General features: G+C 36.5%; 1 protein-coding gene across 6 annotated transcripts; it reads left to right on the top strand.

The window, feature by feature from the left end:
- The first annotated feature begins 3822 nt into the window (after positions 1-3822).
- On the top strand, positions 3823-15045 carry LOC118048206 (DNA glycosylase/AP lyase ROS1). 6 transcript variants are annotated; one of them, XM_035057800.2, is made up of 20 exons: positions 3823-3981; positions 4435-4959; positions 5359-7032; positions 7148-7558; positions 8218-8308; positions 8404-9784; positions 9883-9962; positions 10170-10254; positions 10353-10444; positions 10521-10589; positions 10698-10734; positions 10828-10910; positions 11319-11801; positions 12084-12120; positions 12219-12276; positions 13237-13376; positions 13495-13560; positions 13651-13765; positions 13844-13882; positions 14720-15045. In XM_035057800.2, exons 2-20 carry the CDS (start codon positions 4584-4586, stop codon positions 14839-14841), a joined length of 5439 nt encoding a protein of 1812 aa, XP_034913691.1. In that variant the 5' UTR covers positions 3823-3981; positions 4435-4583; the 3' UTR covers positions 14842-15045. The 6 variants fall into 6 exon arrangements, 5 of the variants coding, with proteins under 5 accessions (XP_034913691.1, XP_034913689.1, XP_034913693.1 ...); XM_035057798.2 differs by having other exon boundaries at positions 5359-7041; XM_073410090.1 differs by lacking the exon at positions 3823-3981 and adding an exon at positions 4250-4334 and having other exon boundaries at positions 5359-7041.
- Positions 15046-16822: the final 1777 nt, after the last annotated feature.

Genomic DNA, 16822 nt, shown 5'->3' with positions numbered 1-16822 from the left:
TCAACTGAGAAGAAGAAAATAACAAGTAAAAAAAAAGGGTGAAAAAACTGCTCAACTGAGGAGGTAAAAAAGAAGGCGCAACCTAGCCCAATCCATAAAGAGAATAGAATGGTAGCTGAACCAAGCTCAATAACGCCAAAACCCGTCAATCCTTTTCATTTTTCCTCTAAAATGATTCCTTTTTAACAAACATGGCACATCAAACAATGTTTATAAATGTTCACGCCACCATAATTGTCTTACAGGTTATTAGTGTGGCTTATTTAAATGTCTTGTTTTATAAATTAACAATGTTGACATCTACCTGAATAATTCATCTTACAGGCTAGTTGTATGGTTGTTCATAATAAAACAATTATTCTTCATTGTTTTTTATTATTATTATTATTAACATGGGTGTTCAGGTCTATTTACATGTGCACTTCAATTAATTTCTTGAGTCTTGAAGTTAATGACTATATAAGTCTCTGATAGCCATTATATTAGCAACCAATTATTCTTTATTGTTAATCCTATGAGTATTAATAAGAATTATTTCTCATGTTGTGAATTCATAAAATCTAAAGGTATATAAATACCTAAGAATCATGGTATTAACTAAACACATAATAATCAAATGACTAACATTGTAATCTTTACTAATTAAAAGCTGGGTACGTTTTATAAAATGAATTTTTTTCAAATCATAATTAAAAAAAAAAAAATAAAAGTTAGAATGACTATAATCAAATACACACATAATTATAGTATTTATATATATATAATATATATATATATATTTTTTTTTTTTTATAGTCCTGCTTCAAACACAAAAAATAACCACACTCCCAGCATTGCATTTGAATTTATGAGAAATTAGAATAAAACCTAGTTCCTTTTTCTTCTCCCTAAATTTCTTCTATATAGATGACAATAAAGACACAAAGGAGTGATCCCTACCACAAGTACATCAACTCCTCCAGAACTTCACTAAATAGCCCTCATGCTATGAAAATGCTAGCTAGTTAAGGTTGTTCTAGCCACACAAAAATATCTCACAGCCTTACTGCTTCCCCATTACATTGTACAACCACTAGCTGTATCACCTGTGCCACCAACCACACATTTACAACTTTAGTTTCTTAAGAAAACATAGCAAAATGACATGCATGAAATCAGGCAAAGATGAACATTCTCAAATTAGGTCTTCCAAGTATGATCTTCAAAAGTCTAAAAGTAAAGCGTCAAATAGCCATAAAAATATACCCATCACCATCGCTGCCCTTTAAAATCCCACTCGGACAATTATGAGCAAAAAAATACCATGATATGAGGAGATTATATGCATTTTCGAGGATGAATATAATCTTACTGGGGAGACTTTTTTATTTGTTTTTTATTTACATGAGTATTCAGGTCAGTTTACGAGCATCTCAACTAATTTCACGAGTCTTAAAATTAACAATCATGCAAATCTCTAGTAGTCCTAAGATTTATAGAACTTAAATTAATGATTTTTAGGAAACAAAACCAGTTAGGCTACACCTCGAATTGAGAAAGATTTTTTTTAATGTAAACAGGAGATAGATACATGCCTCTTTAATTAGGGTTTTCATTCTATAAAGATGACATGCTCATTGATACAGAAAACATGTAAAATCTTATCCTAACCACGTTTTATATAGATCTACCCAGGTGGTATCATTAACTTGGAGACTGGTTCCACCAAGCTCATTGCCCATTTCAGCACGATGAAATTCAAAAATTCGTTACATAATTGCCTATCATGACAGGGAACTTTGAAAACCATGATTGAAATTTTATCATCGCAAGACAATAAAAAGGCCATTAATTTCTTACAAATAATTAATTTGTTGGTTGCATAGTTATCAAAAAAAAAAAAAAAAGAGTCAACACTAAGTTATTTTAAAAAAATGTCCATCGAATTATAGCTTAAACGACGGCGTCAAGTTTAGTAAGAGCGGCGGGATATTCACTGAGTATTTACGAGCACAAATCCAAAGTACAAAGTTCACACTAACATGTAATGAGTATCACCGCCCTTAAAATCACCACTAACGGTGTCACTGATTGTCCTGTCGAGGCTCGAGACTTGTGACTTGACAGAAGAAGATAAACATTGTGGTCATCTGGGTATCATCGCCAGCCCTAACGGCATGCTGACGGAATCTAAACTGAAAAATTAACAGTCATTGTTTTTCGCGGTCTCACGCTCTACAAGTCAAGTTATTGTAACCACGCAAGTGTTTTTTCGGTTTCAGTTTGCTCACGTGTTTCGGTCCTTTCCTTGACGTTTGACACGCCGGGTCATGCGCCTTTTCTTATACAAAAGTTCACTCTTGCCCTTGATAATTTCATCCATGTTTCATTTCTATCCTTGTAATTTATAATTTCACAGATTGCCTCTATAGTTTTCAAAAAGTTTAAAGTTTGCCTTTTTTCCTACAAGAAACTCGCAAAAGTTTCAATTTTTTATTATTTTCTTTTCTGATTTCCCTCCTCTAATCCCATGAATATTAAATCATATAATACAGAAAGCTTAAGAAACCAAATTAAGAATATGGATGGTGACTCCACTCTATGAGTATATTATACTATATATAAAAGAATTGGGGTTTTTCCCCCAAGTGCTTTACTCCCACGTGCTTCGTTGTTTACACCTTATGTTTGTTTTATATTTTCAAGACTTCTTTATTGCAATTGAGTCCTTCAATAGAATGAGGCTTGAGACTATGAAAAAAAATACTAAATTCAAAGATAGAGGATTGAAATGTAAAAACAGAAAAATAATATACCTAATTCTACCATCTTGACAATTTTTATTTAAAAGTTTATTTTTTAGGTTTCGTGTTAGCACGAATATGAAGAGGAAGAAAATAATAATAAAAATAAAAGGGGGAAATGAACCATATGAGAAAACCTGATATATATAAAAAATCTTTAATGACATGGAGGAAAAAAAAACGAGTGCATGGAGCTATATTGCAATTCAAAGAGCAAACAAATAAATGACTATGCGACGTGGCCTCTTGACTTTGTTATTACATTAAATATTTTCAATCTCAATTTTTATTTATTTATTTATGCATGTATTTTCATTTTTCAAGTACTGATCTGTATAGAATTCACAAAATATATTTTATAAGGAGAAATTCCATAAATAAAATAAGAATACCAGGGCAAACATATCCTTAACCTATTATTATTAGTTTAATATATAAACAATTGACGCTGGTCTCTTAACTAAAAAACACATAGAAAGATATAAATTTGAAATAAAAATAGTTTTCTTATACATGAAATCCGTAAAAATTGGTATAAAAGTAGAATATCGAAACGCATCAGCAATTGATAAAAAAAAATGTATCTCTCTTATAATATAGGCAAAAAATTCCCCATTATACACATACACACACGAGTTAGCCACAACATCGGGACTCGGAAAAAAAATAAGGCGGTTAACCGTGATATTAGAGCTTTTGGAGAAATCATGAGGGCATTATTGAGAAACTTGAACTGTAGGGGTAGAGGAGTGAGCACTCACGAATCTATAAGGGCAAAAAGCTGAAGTTCAGTCATCTTTTAATTGGTCGCTTTGGTCCCCTCCACTCTGGGTGTGTGCATGTTTCGTGTACCCGACAAATACACACGTATCTTTTTTCTGCTACTTCTTAAACCTTGCAAGCTGCCAACGAAATATCCATTTATAGCACAAGAAAATAAATTTAACAGCAAAAGCACAAAAGACAGAGTTGATTATAATAATAATTAAAAATAAAATTAAGGCTGGAATGTTTACCGGGAAAAGAAGTTATCAGTTAAAAGAGCCCTACCTGTGTACGTGTCTATAAAAAGCTCTGGTTTTGATGCTAGGTTTCTTTTTTACCTATCCTTTCTCTCTCTGTCGCCTGCTTACTAACTTATTATTTTCTTGGCATACAAGTGACCAGAACAGATCTCCGGCATTGACTCAGTCCACAGGTATCTTTGACTACTAATGAGATTCCTTTTTTTTATACATATATTTTTCTTTTCCTGACATATTAGTCTATAGCAACAGAAGAGAGTAAAGTGGCATTATCTGTGGAGAAATGGTTTTTCTTGTATTTTTTATTTATTTTTCTGATCTTGAATGCTATTGATTTCTTTAAATTCTTTCCGGGAATATCCATTCGGGTATATATAAGATAAGATACATTTTTTAGACTGAAAGTGTCCCACTTTATTGTTTACAATTTTTGGTGAAGCAGCAGAGCCGCTCCCAGCCACAGGTCTGTTAGAGAGATCTGTTGTTTCTAAGTGAATTGGAGTGTTTTAAGGAATTGGGAAACTGGGTAGCATTGCCACTCGTGTTTTTAAGTTTAATCTGTTGAAATTTGTTGCTGTTTGTCTTCTGCTTTTTGTCTTCATTTTTTTTTTTCCCTGTCTAACTAGCTCCAAAAAATGGGGGCAAAAGGAGAACGATATTATCCACAATTCACCTTGAAGGGAGTTCCGACCGAAGCCTGCTGAGCAAATTGAAGACAATCTTGCCTCAAAAGGAAATGAGCACTGGAAGAGATTGAAGTTTCTGAAAATCAGCAATGGATGTCAGCAGGCAGAGCCAAAAGGAGTCATGGATTCCACAAAGTCATTTTAGGCATATCCTACCTCGTGTGATCTACACAGACAGGCAGGGAAACGAGTTAGACCAAGCAAGTAGTTCAGAAATAAAGGGGTTATCTGGATTGGGTGAGTGTTGTCCTCCCTCCGGTTCCAATTGGGAGGCGGCTGCTAGAGGTGCAGAAAAGGGCGGCGCCGGTAATGACTATGTCGAAACATCCAGAGAGTGCTCCACTGGTAATACAGCTACATGGAACCCTATGTCTTTGGACGACCCTCTGTTGGCTCTTGCAGATGCAGCTTCCAGGGAACATTTAAATCCATGGATTATTGGCAACTACATCCAGGAACCCAAGTGTAAGCATAACCGAGTTGGCTTTAGAAAAAACTCATTTCTGTATCCTTGGCTTTTATTTCACCTAGGCATTCCCTCATGTGCATTCATTTAGCTGCCTAGTACCTGCAGGGTGTAGCAATAGAGATAGAGAAAATGATTACAACAACAAATGGAATTCATTCAGACATCAATGATATAATAAATCAATAGTGAAACACACAATGGACAGAGACTCTGCGTGTCATTTTGTCCAGAAAAAGGAGAGAAAAAAAAGTCCTTTTGGATGTAGGAACAAGTTTCCAGTATCATTCCCAAGAGAAGCTTTTGTAATTTTAGTTTCTTCATCGATCTGGAAATAATTTGTCTCCATGAAATTTATATTTTTTACTGAAACTGCTTGTGGTGATAATTTCTTCCAGGGGGGGAGGCAAACGCATTCCCTGCCGAGACCACCTCCCAGTTTGCTCCTGTAACGCCAGACAAGGGCATGAAAGTGGAGTCCAAAAAGATCACAGAAATGCAAAATTTATGCACACATTCAGGAAATCAAGAATTTAGTGATGATAGAATTGTTTCCAGGGGAGCTGATGCCAGTGGCCTCCAAACTGATGAAGAACTCCTACAGCGAGCAACAAATTCATCGTTTGCTGTTGGGTCCCCTGTGTTAAAGGAGAATCACAACCCTGACAGGAGAGACGGCGATGTTATTGACCTGAACAGAACACCACAGCAGAAACCAAGGAGGAAAAAGCACAGGCCCAAGGTCATCAACGAAGGCAAACCCAAAGGGCTACAAAAATCAACGACCCCCATGTCTGCTGCTTCTACTGAAAAGCCAACTGGTAAGAGAAAGTATGTTCGAAAGAAGGCGCTCGGTAAAGCACCAGCAAGTTCCCCAGCAGAAGCAAATGGACAGTCTGCTGATCCAAAGATAATTGAACCGGCCAAGAAGTCTTGCAGAAGGGCCTTAAATTTTGATATAGAAAGGCAGCCTAGAGACAAAAGCTCTAAATGCAGTCCACCTTTTGACTTAGATTCTAAACCAGAGGCACAAACAAGCGCAGCAATAAATCAATCAAAATCAACTGTGTTTCTTGGTCGTGGAATTGAAGTGATGGTGGAAACCACACAAGCAGGCATTGCCTATGACCTTACCCGTTCTATAAATCAAATGCTTAAAAATTACGTATCATTGCCGGACAAAGAAGCACCAAGCACATCATTGTGTCCTGCCCAGACTAGTCAACAACAGGGCAAACAGGGTGGCAATTTACAAGAGAAAGGGGTAGATCAAGGGATTGCTCATAATGTACAGGAAGACACAGCACAAATCACTCCAATAAGTCCTAATGGCTCCAATTGCAGCACTAGCACAACTTCGACTTTGGAAGGACAGGCTAGCAGTTCAAAGAGGAAGCATTCTGAACAACCAGACACCTGCAGCACAAATCTAACTGGGATTCACTATAATTCTTTGAATGCTTACCAAACCATGCCTTCCCTACTATTTCGAAAGAAAAAGAGGTCAGAAAAGGGACAAACTCCAGCCACATCAAGCACATCATCCTCAGTGACTGCTGCAAAGGACATTGCGATAGTAGAAACAACATGCCCACAGAAGGATCCTGAAAGAGATCCTTTCACACCCAATATCAACTGTTGGATTTCTGCTGCTCCTCGTAATGGACTTCCAGGCAAGCATGTAGAAGAAAGAATAGATCTTCTCAATGACCTGCAAACTTTGGGCTATAGCATAAACCAGACAACAAGATCAACCAAAAAAAGGTCCAGATGTCCTACTAAAATTCGGGATCTGGCTTCAGTGACCACAATTCCAGGGTGTGCGTTGCACCCAACTAACCGAAACAGACTTGTACCAGTGGATTGTAATGGGCAGCAAGTAGGAAACTCACACAGACCTTACGTGAGTGTAGAAGCCCTGCTGGCAGAGATGAATGGGACATGGACAACCAAAAAGAGGACCAAGAAGAGAGCTTCTCTGGTTAATTCAGGTTCCTGCAGTATAAATGCAGTGCCATATCATGGAAAAATCGTTGTATATAATCAGCACAAATTCTCAGCCAAGGCATTAGGTACTTTATGTAAGAACTTCAAATTTAGACCAGGCTCGTGTAAGAATTTTTGAAATCTGAGGAACCTAGCAAATCCGCAAAGTGCCTTTTTAACTTTTACAGCTATTTAATGCAGGTGCTCATCCAGAAGAAATGTGGAAACAAATGTTTTCTGTTGATTCAATAGTCGAGCAATTAAAGCATCTCGACATCAAGAGGGAAAGCAATGACATTGCATTTGAAGAGCAGAATGCACTTGTCCATTATAATATTGGAGATGATATGCGGAATGCACTGGTCCTTTACAAAAGAGATGGCACCGTTGTACCCTACGATGGTTCTTTTGAATCCATCAGGAAGCGACGCCCACGCCCAAAGGTTGACCTAGATCAAGAAACTAGTAGAGTTTGGAAGCTTCTAATGGGAAACATCAATAGTGAAGGCATTGACGGAACAGATGATGAGAAGGCAAAATGGTGGGAAGAAGAAAGGGCAGTGTTCTGTGGACGGGCAAACTCATTTATAGCACGGATGCATCTTGTACAAGGTACAGATACAATTTTCTTAAATTTTCTCATCAGGCTTCTCAGTGGAAAGTAGCCAATCACTGATTCAGTAACTTTATAAAATAGAAAGTTCTTAGTTCCTGCTGTCGACTAATGCTTAACAGTAGTACAAGACTAAGCATAGAGCTGTTAGGATTTCTTGTACTAGAAAAGTCTCAATGCCAAGGTTGATAATTCTATCCTCAAATGAGATTTTTCTACCATCAAATTAAAACCAGTCCGTCTAGCATAAACTGAATCGTCTAGAAAATCAGAAGAATATTGAAGGTCAAAATTTAATGAGGAAGAGAAGCCAAGGTCATAAGCATGGAGCATTTTATATATCTTGATAAATGAAATCTAAGATGTGCAATTAGCAATTTCACGACCAGCATGATATAGTGACACTAGTCCGCAGCAAAAATAAGATAAGACAATCCACTATCAAGAAGGAGATATTATTGAAATTAAGAAAGTGTAGAAACAGGCAGGAGATAAAACATCTGCATATTTGAAATTCCAAACAAATTAACCTTGAAACCTCATAAGCAATTCAGTTGAGAAATTCCAGTTACATTTTTTATCCTGAACTTTTCCTCCAAATTTTGGACTCAAATTACTCTTGAACTCATGCTATATCAGTACAATATCAATTACACAGGGGACAGACGCTTCTCTCCGTGGAAGGGATCAGTTGTGGACTCGGTAATTGGAGTATTTCTTACCCAGAATGTCTCAGATCATCTCTCTAGGTAAAGTTGAGTTTCCCATATAATTTTGATACAGTGCATAATTAGAGAAAAGGCAAAAGGAAAACCTCTTATACCATTTATTCATTTTCCTGCAGTTCTGCATTTATGTCACTTGCCGCACGGTTTCCCCTCAAGTCAAAGAACAAGCCATACTATGATGAGAGGACTAGCTTAGTGATTGAAAAACCAATAGAATTCATACCAGATTCAGAAGAGGGTATAAGATGGAATGAGGTGTCAAATCAATCAATCTGTGGCCAGAGTTCGTTGACTGTCCATGACATTGAGCCTGATGAAGAGCAAGAGGTAGTCAAAAGCAGTGAATCCTCTGAAAGTAGTACCGGCATTGTCACCTCTGAAACTGAACCACATGCATTCAGTCAGTTAATGGCGAGCAGATCAACCATTGAGACCTCCATGACCAGAAGGGTAAGTTACATGGTAGATGAAGGGACACAAGTAATTGATGGAATCTCAAGTCAAAATTCAGTGATTTCTGGTCAAAACTCTGTGAATTCTCCAATTGGCCAAGCTTCTGAGAAAAAAGAATCATGCTCGGAGAACATCTCAGAAGGAGAATATCTCACTGATGGATCAAAGCTCTACAATTATAACGATTGCAGATCTTTCATGGAGCTTCTGCGAAAGGTTGGATCTCCCTTGATGCAAGATGCTTACAGCCAAGGAAATGGCAAGATGGACTGTTTGAAAGATCATAAAAGCCCCATAGGAGTGTCCATGGTCACATCCAGTAATTGTTATTGGCACCTTACTTCTAACTCTGGAGCTGTGAAGGTTGACTGCTTTGATATGATCCCTAAAGCAACACAATATGGTGATAAAGCCAAAAACAAAAAAGAAGACAGTGCAAAAGATCACAATGCCCTTGCAGTGGAAATGGCCAGTCAAATTACTGATCAAAATAAGCTGACCTTGATCAGTCAAGAAGCATCAAGATCTCCCATGTCAAATAATCAGTCATGCATTGACATTCAAAAAGACAAGCATACGAGTGTTCAGTCTACAGCCATGCCTGTTGAGGACCCCAAAGTCACTGACAATTCATTGATTCAGATGCAAAATAACTACCTGCAGAAAAATCAATACTTACAAAACCTTTCAGGAGAAACCACGCATATAACTGGAAGTACCAGTGCATTTGATAGGCAGCAAAAGAATCCACAAAAAACAACAGCGTCTGAAATGATTGAGCTTGGTTATTCACAAAGTAAGGAGCTCAATGAGATGAAAGCTGCCACCAGAAAAGCAAAAAGCAGAAGAGTTGGAAATGAAATAAGAGATGACGTTGACTGGGATGCCTTGAGAAAAGAGGCAGAAGCAAATGGAAAGAGAGAGGGAACAGAAAACACAATGGACTCACTGGACTGGGAAGCTGTAAGATGTGCAGATGTTAATGAGATTGCCAACACAATCAAAGAGCGTGGGATGAACAACATACTTGCAGAACGGATAAAGGTATACATGTCACAATCAATAACAAAGATTTCTAAAGCATGGTTACCCACCAAAGCTAGAGCCTATCTTAGTTGATACTGACTGAAAAATCCATGCAGAACTTGCTTAATCGACTGGTTAAAGAACATGGAAGCATTGATCTGGAATGGTTGAGAGATATTCCACCTGACAAAGCAAAGTAAGCCGAAAGGATTAACCATATAGCCTGCATCAGTTGAATGCATTAAAATACTACTTCTGCAGTTATCATATAAACATGGCATTACTCCGTAGCTAAGCATATGATATAGTGATTGTATTTTTTTATTAGAAATATTAAATGCAGTTGCTTGCTTTATAAAACAAGACAAAAAAATATATACTTAGTTACAGCTTGCTACTGCAGAGAGTATCTGCTAAGCATTAGAGGATTGGGGCTGAAGAGTGTGGAGTGCATACGGCTTCTGACACTTCATCATCTAGCATTCCCAGTAAGCTTTAATCAGTTGGACATACTTCATAAACAAAACAACATACGGATCTCAACTTTTGGCTATTAGAGATCTCAGCCCTAAATATTGCATAACAGGTTGACACAAATGTTGGACGCATAGCTGTACGACTGGGATGGGTCCCCCTTCAGCCACTGCCTGAGTCACTTCAGCTGCATCTTTTAGAGCTGTTAGTATTATTAACTGAAAGGCTACTGATGCTAACTAAATGCTTATGACACAAGTACTAATATGCTGATGTGCAGGTACCCTGTGCTGGAATCAATTCAAAAATACCTCTGGCCTCGATTGTGCAAGCTTGACCAAAGAACACTGTAGAGAAATATTCCATTTGACATTACCTCGACTCGTGAATACACTTAATGTACAAATAGAATTAATTATGAATACATTTTACTAATCCATTGTTAATGCATAAACAGGTATGAGCTTCATTATCAGATGATCACATTTGGAAAGGTGTGTTTCATATACTTTAAACTTGAAGTGATATGCTCTTCTTTGTGGTTATGAAAAGCTCAAGCTAAGAAAGCACTATTTGAGATCATGCAGGTATTCTGTACAAAAAGCAAACCAAATTGCAATGCATGTCCAATGAGAGGAGAATGCAGACATTTTGCAAGTGCATTTGCAAGGTTTGCACATAATTTGTTCCATTTCTTACAATGGCACTGCCATGTGGTTGGCATGGTAGCAAACAAATGCAGGAATTAGTTCCATAAACCTACCACCATCTAGAACCCTCTTTAGTTTTCATAAAAACTGGAGGTTAATTTTTTTTTAATTGGATCAACTAACCAAAGCTTCAAATGTTATGGATTATTCAGTTATTAAGTAAAAATGACGATTTTAAGAAAAAAACCAGCTATAACTTCATAGTTTGATTATACCATGGACAAACATTTCCATGAAGAAAATATTGCAGTTAAATACTTAAATTGGCATTTACAAATCCCAATTAAGAAACATACCCTGAACAACATTTTCCTTAACATGCATTAAAAGCAAGATTTGTTAACTTATCATAAACTTATTGGATGTAGTGCAAGGCTTGCCCTTCCAGGACCAGAAGAAAAAAGTATAGTGAGTGCAACCGAGAACATATCTGGCCAAAACCCTGCTGTGGATGCTGCTCAACTGCCCCTGCCCCTGCCCCTGCCCCTGCCCCAAACAGCTAAACAATCCGAAGGAAGTCAACAGCCAGAAGCAAGCAGGCTCGCAGAAAGCAAATCCAGAATCACTGACTATGAACCTATCATTGAAGAACCATCATCACCAGAACCAGTGTCTACACAAGTAACAGAAAATGATATGGAGGATACATTCTGCGAGGATCCTGATGAAATTCCCATCATCAAACTAAACATTGAAGAATTCACTCAGAATTTACAGAACTATATGCAAGAGAATATGGAACTTCAAGAAGCTGATATGTCCAAGGCCTTAGTTGCTTTAACTGCAGAAGCTGCCTCCATTCCCGTTCCCAAGCTTAAGAATGTTAGTCGGTTACGAACAGAGCACCAGGTGTAAGTAGCAACCTTCTCACTAAAACTGTTTTCTTATTGAAACAGTAGTAGGCAAAATTTAGCTTATGAAGTAAATGTCACCAGCCCCATACAAAACTTGTAAGTTTTTCTAAGGGAATCAAAATTAGAACATGATAAAATCTCACCATTCAGCATTGAAGCCAAATGCTTTTCAACACATTTCATGTTGGCCATGATAAAAATAGGCAAAAATCTTTGGCCAGAACTAAAAGGTAAAATCTTCTCATACGTTCTAATTTTCTCTCTTTCACCATCATGCAGATACGAACTTCCAGATTCTCATCCTCTTCTGCAAAGGGTTAGTTAATTCTGCATCTACTTCATCAGCAATGTTACATGAAATGTGCCCATATAGCCAAACTTCTTTCCTAATTATGTGTTTTGCTTTTGAATCAGTTGGATAGGCGAGAACCTGATGATCCATGTTCATACCTTCTTGCCATATGGACACCAGGTAGGTAAATAACAAAGAGAAACTACTATGACACATTTCTATCTGCATGGTGGCAAATTAGCTGAGTTGCTGATGAACTATTCAGGTACTCTATGCCCAATATTAGCTGGGGTAAACTCAAAAATCAAGCAAGCCATGTCAAAACCCTGTGAAATGCTTTTAGGAAAAGGATCTGAGTCCAAGCTTTGCAGGGCTAAAAGCTCAGAAGCATGGGTTGCTTCTTAATGCCAAGTTATGATTAAAATACTCACATATAGGCTTGGAGGCTTGGATCCTCGAATCCTTGGATGCGGGAATCATTAGTTAAGAACGAAAACAATGGTCAACAGAAAGAACAGAAAATCTACAAACAAGCAATCCATTCAGTCAATGATATTGTCCCTCAACAATCATAGTCAAGTCCAGCATCAAAAAGGAATGACTTATTTAAATCAGTCTAATGACCATCTCACTTTTAAGAGAAATGTGGAATTTGTAAATTCCTGCATCAAAAAGAAGTAAAAGATGAGGGATTCCGGAGCTGCACCCAGTGTGTCCCAATCTGTGTCTTAGAATTTCCATCTGAGGCAAGCAGGCCTGTTTGGATGACCATTAAGACCAAAGGTAACAAGTTAGGGTGCATGTGCTTTGCTGCTGGCCATGTGGCAAGCTCAAGCTTGACTCGCTTATCACTGAATAGACTACTAGTAAGCTAAGTATGATCTCGCAATTCAGGGCTTGTGCCAAGATCAAGAAAAGCTCTTTCAATTGTGGGAGTAGAATAACCTGAACAGTCCAACAACTCAACTCAGCTCAATTGAACACCCTATGCATTTCCCATTATAGCATGAGCAATCACAAATCACAGGTTTGCAAAATACATGTGATGTTCAATAACAAGTTAATACAGGCAAAATTCAGATATGTCTAGGGTATAGTTCTGTAGGTATCTGATCAATTGTGCAAAATCACCCACATTAGGCGAAACAGCAAACTCCATTCAACCACTGGAAAGAAGTTGCAGCTTACATGAATGTGGCGAATTGTGTGATGAGAAAACATGTTTCTCATGCAACAACATACGGGAAGAAAATTCTCAAATTGTTCGAGGGACTCTCTTGGTGAGAATAAGCATGCCACTATTGCCAATATAATTGTACTCTTGAAAAAACTTCTTAGTGAAGGTTGGAATCCGTATAAATTAAATATTAACCAATTGTTCTAACATGTCAAAAACAGATACCGTGTCGAACAGCGATGAGGGGAAGCTTTCCCCTCAATGGCACATATTTTCAAGTTAACGAGGTAATAAGCTAGGAGGACACTTTCAGGTGATGTAAAGCATCTTTTGAGTTTTGCAGTTTAGATAATGCTAATGACATGTTCTCTATGTAGGTATTTGCTGACCATGATTCTAGTCTGAATCCAATTGATGTTCCTAGAGCATGGATATGGAACCTGCCCAGACGAACTGTGTACTTTGGAACCTCCATACCAACAATATTCAAAGGTATATATATAGTAATGCTGTTATGACAAATGATATGAAATCAATAATGGCACTCACACTGTAAGTTCGGTCTATCAGGTTTGACTACAGAAGGCATTCAGCATTGTTTCTGGAGAGGTAAGTGATAGTATAGATTCTTCCTTTCTCTATAGCTACCTACTGGCTACTTTAGTTTCGAAACTAGCCATTAGTTCTGCTATTGTTGCTTTAGCTACCCTTGCATTCTTTTATTGGAAAAGTTATGGCAAACATGGTGACATGAATATGCACTATTTCATCCCAATGCTTCTTCTCTTTAAACATTAGATTAATGCACAAAATCCTGATATGATATAGAATCCTAACATTCTGGATTCCTCAAGGCAGCCTTGTGCTGAACGCTAAACAGCAATAGGTTTTGAGAATATCTCCTCCAAAAACCGATAAGTTTCTCATGTCACTTTTCTAGTTAGTAATGAAACCGTTAGATTAAGACTTTGTGATGTTTTGATTTCCGCGCTTGAGATCTGACAATTTAAAAATGTTTGAGGTGGCACATGGACTTCACCTGTAGATGCAATATCAAGCTCTAGGAATTCTCAGTCATGTTGAACTCCGTAATTCAGAAAAGGCAATTAGTTCCCTGAGATGATCATGTAAGATGAATGCACACGGAAAATGGAGAGACAATTGTACTAAAAATAGAATGAAGAATTTACATGCAGCTCTGATGAACAGCATCTAACAATGGTACCCTTAACCCTAGCACGCAGACATGCAAATAAGCCTTATCTTTCTTTCTGCAAGAAGTACACGTTATGATAGATTTCCCTTAAGACTGGACAGAATACAAATGTTCCAAATATTCATTTTTGATTTATTGCAATTCCCCTTTTTTGGGGAACTCGCTTTAAGATTGCTCATTCTCTATTTGTTTTTTTTTATATATATATATATATAAAATGAGAATTGCAGGATATGTCTGCGTTAGGGGATTTGACCAGAAGACACGAGCACCCCGACCACTGATGGCCAGATTGCATTTTCCAGCTAGCAAATTAACCCAGACAAAAAAGGGTGATATTAGCGGTCGGTAGATAACACTCATAATTATCTGCACCACAAGCAGAGTGTGGCAGGTGACCATGTTTGAGCAACAATAACCAGCGGCAACAAATTCACTCGATTCATAAAACGAGGTGAAAATTTTCAGCTTATGTTGTATGATACCATAACGTAATGTGCATTTGTTATTGACATGGCAATTTCTTAGTGATATGCTTGCATTCAAGCATTCTTCACTGGGTATCACCGACATGTGTAAAATAATGCTAACATGACATAGTAGCTATGCTAGCCTTTACAAGGACAAGCTTGCGAGGAAGCCGGCAAAATTGATATAACCAGAACTAGAACAACAGATTTAGAAATACTACAAGTCCTGAAACATCTTCAAAGCATTTCCACGAGGGATAAATAGCAAGATTTGGGCATGGCTTACTTATCATGTTTTGCACAGAGCTGTCCAGACATCCATCGCAAAAGGCATGTTCCAATTTGGGATACATTATAGCTGAGATTGCCTTGCACATTACTGATCATGTTTTGCACAGAGCCGTCCAGACATCCATCGCAAAAGGCATTCCGATTTGGGATAGATTATAGCTGAGAATGCCTTGCACGTTAAACAGATATTTTATTAACAAAAATCTATCATTTGCGTACCAAAAATTTATATATAAAACAAAAAAATCTACAACACCCACCAGAGATAAGAAATGTGAAGATGACGGAGAAAAACAAGATCAGATCCCAGATATTGGTTCAAGGATCGGGCTAGTTGAAACGGTTAGGTTTCGAGAAACAAGAGAGCAGAGGATGATAATGCAACCTTAGCCGCCTTACCGCCCTGGCCTTTTCAACTTCTCCTTCCCTCCTAAACCTATCTTTCCTTTTTAAAAATGTTTGTTTACCTGAGTCCTGTCGAGTTTGGCAGTATGTTTGGTACTGTGGTAACTATTGTGGTTGTGATTTGAAAAAAATTATTTTATAAAACATATTTTTTAATTGAAATTGGTTTTAAAAAATAGGTATTTGGTTAAAATTATAGTTGAAATTAAAATTAAAGAAAAAGTAGTTTAATGTATTTGGTTAGGAATGCTTTTAAAATTGAGGTTATAAAATAATTTTAAGAAATATATATTAATATTGATGGTTTTAAATTTAAATATTATAGATTTAATTACTTCTATTACATCATGGAGTAAATAATACTTTATATAAAATATTTTTTATTATTCCATTAAACTATGTATAATTCCATTGAGTACAAAATTCATCCGATAAGAACTACAGTTTTCATAATTTTTTGAGCGTGTAATAAAATTAGATAAAATATTATCAGATATAAAATTAATATTATAATGCGAGTGAATTTAATTCACTCTATACTACTTTTTCAAGAAAAAAAATATTGTTAACACATCACAGTGCGAATGAATTTAATTCACTCTAAACTAGTTTTTTAAAAAAAAAATTAATAAAAATTAACACACTTCAGGAAAAAGAAAAAAAAATTGGACGAACATTGCAAGTGAATTGCACTGTTCATTATTTTTAAAGTATCGTTCACGCTAATTGCACTGTTTAATGAACAGTGCAATTAGCTGCACAGTGCGTGAGAAGCATGAATTTTTTGCTTTTCATTAACTGCATTTTGGACGCAAAATTTACATGGGATCCATGTACATTAAATCATTTTTTTTCATTGCCAAACGGCTGCAAAAACTGCGTTTAATTAAAATATAGCCACAGTCCGCAGAGCCAAACGGGCTCTAAGAAGAAGAGTATTATTTTTAAATAATTTTTTAATATATATATTAAAAAAAATTATTTTTAATATTAGTATATTAAAATCATCAAAAGCATTAAAAATGATTAATTTGATATTAAAATGTTGAATATTTTTTAAAATAATTTTTTATTTAAAATAATTTTTTTATTTTTAATGTTGGTATATTAAAATCATCAAAGCCATTAAAAACAATCAATTTGAGATTAGGATCATACTCTTAAAAA

Source organism: Populus alba, chromosome 6, assembly GCF_005239225.2.
Source record: "Populus alba chromosome 6, ASM523922v2, whole genome shotgun sequence".
NCBI lineage: Eukaryota > Viridiplantae > Streptophyta > Magnoliopsida > Malpighiales > Salicaceae > Populus > Populus alba.
This window is presented reverse-complemented; position numbering and strand designations above follow the sequence as displayed.

Excerpts from the sequence above, each read along its gene's own strand:
- LOC118048206 (XM_035057798.2), top strand. The coding sequence starts at position 4,584 with ATGGATGTCAGCAGGCAGAGCCAAAAGGAGTCATGGATTCCACAAAGT. Across the intron at positions 10,445-10,520 it reads CAGCTGCATCTTTTAGAGCT|GTACCCTGTGCTGGAATCAA; the intron begins GTTAGTATTATT and ends GCTGATGTGCAG. Across the intron at positions 13,883-14,719 it reads TCAGCATTGTTTCTGGAGAG|GATATGTCTGCGTTAGGGGA; the intron begins GTAAGTGATAGT and ends TGAGAATTGCAG.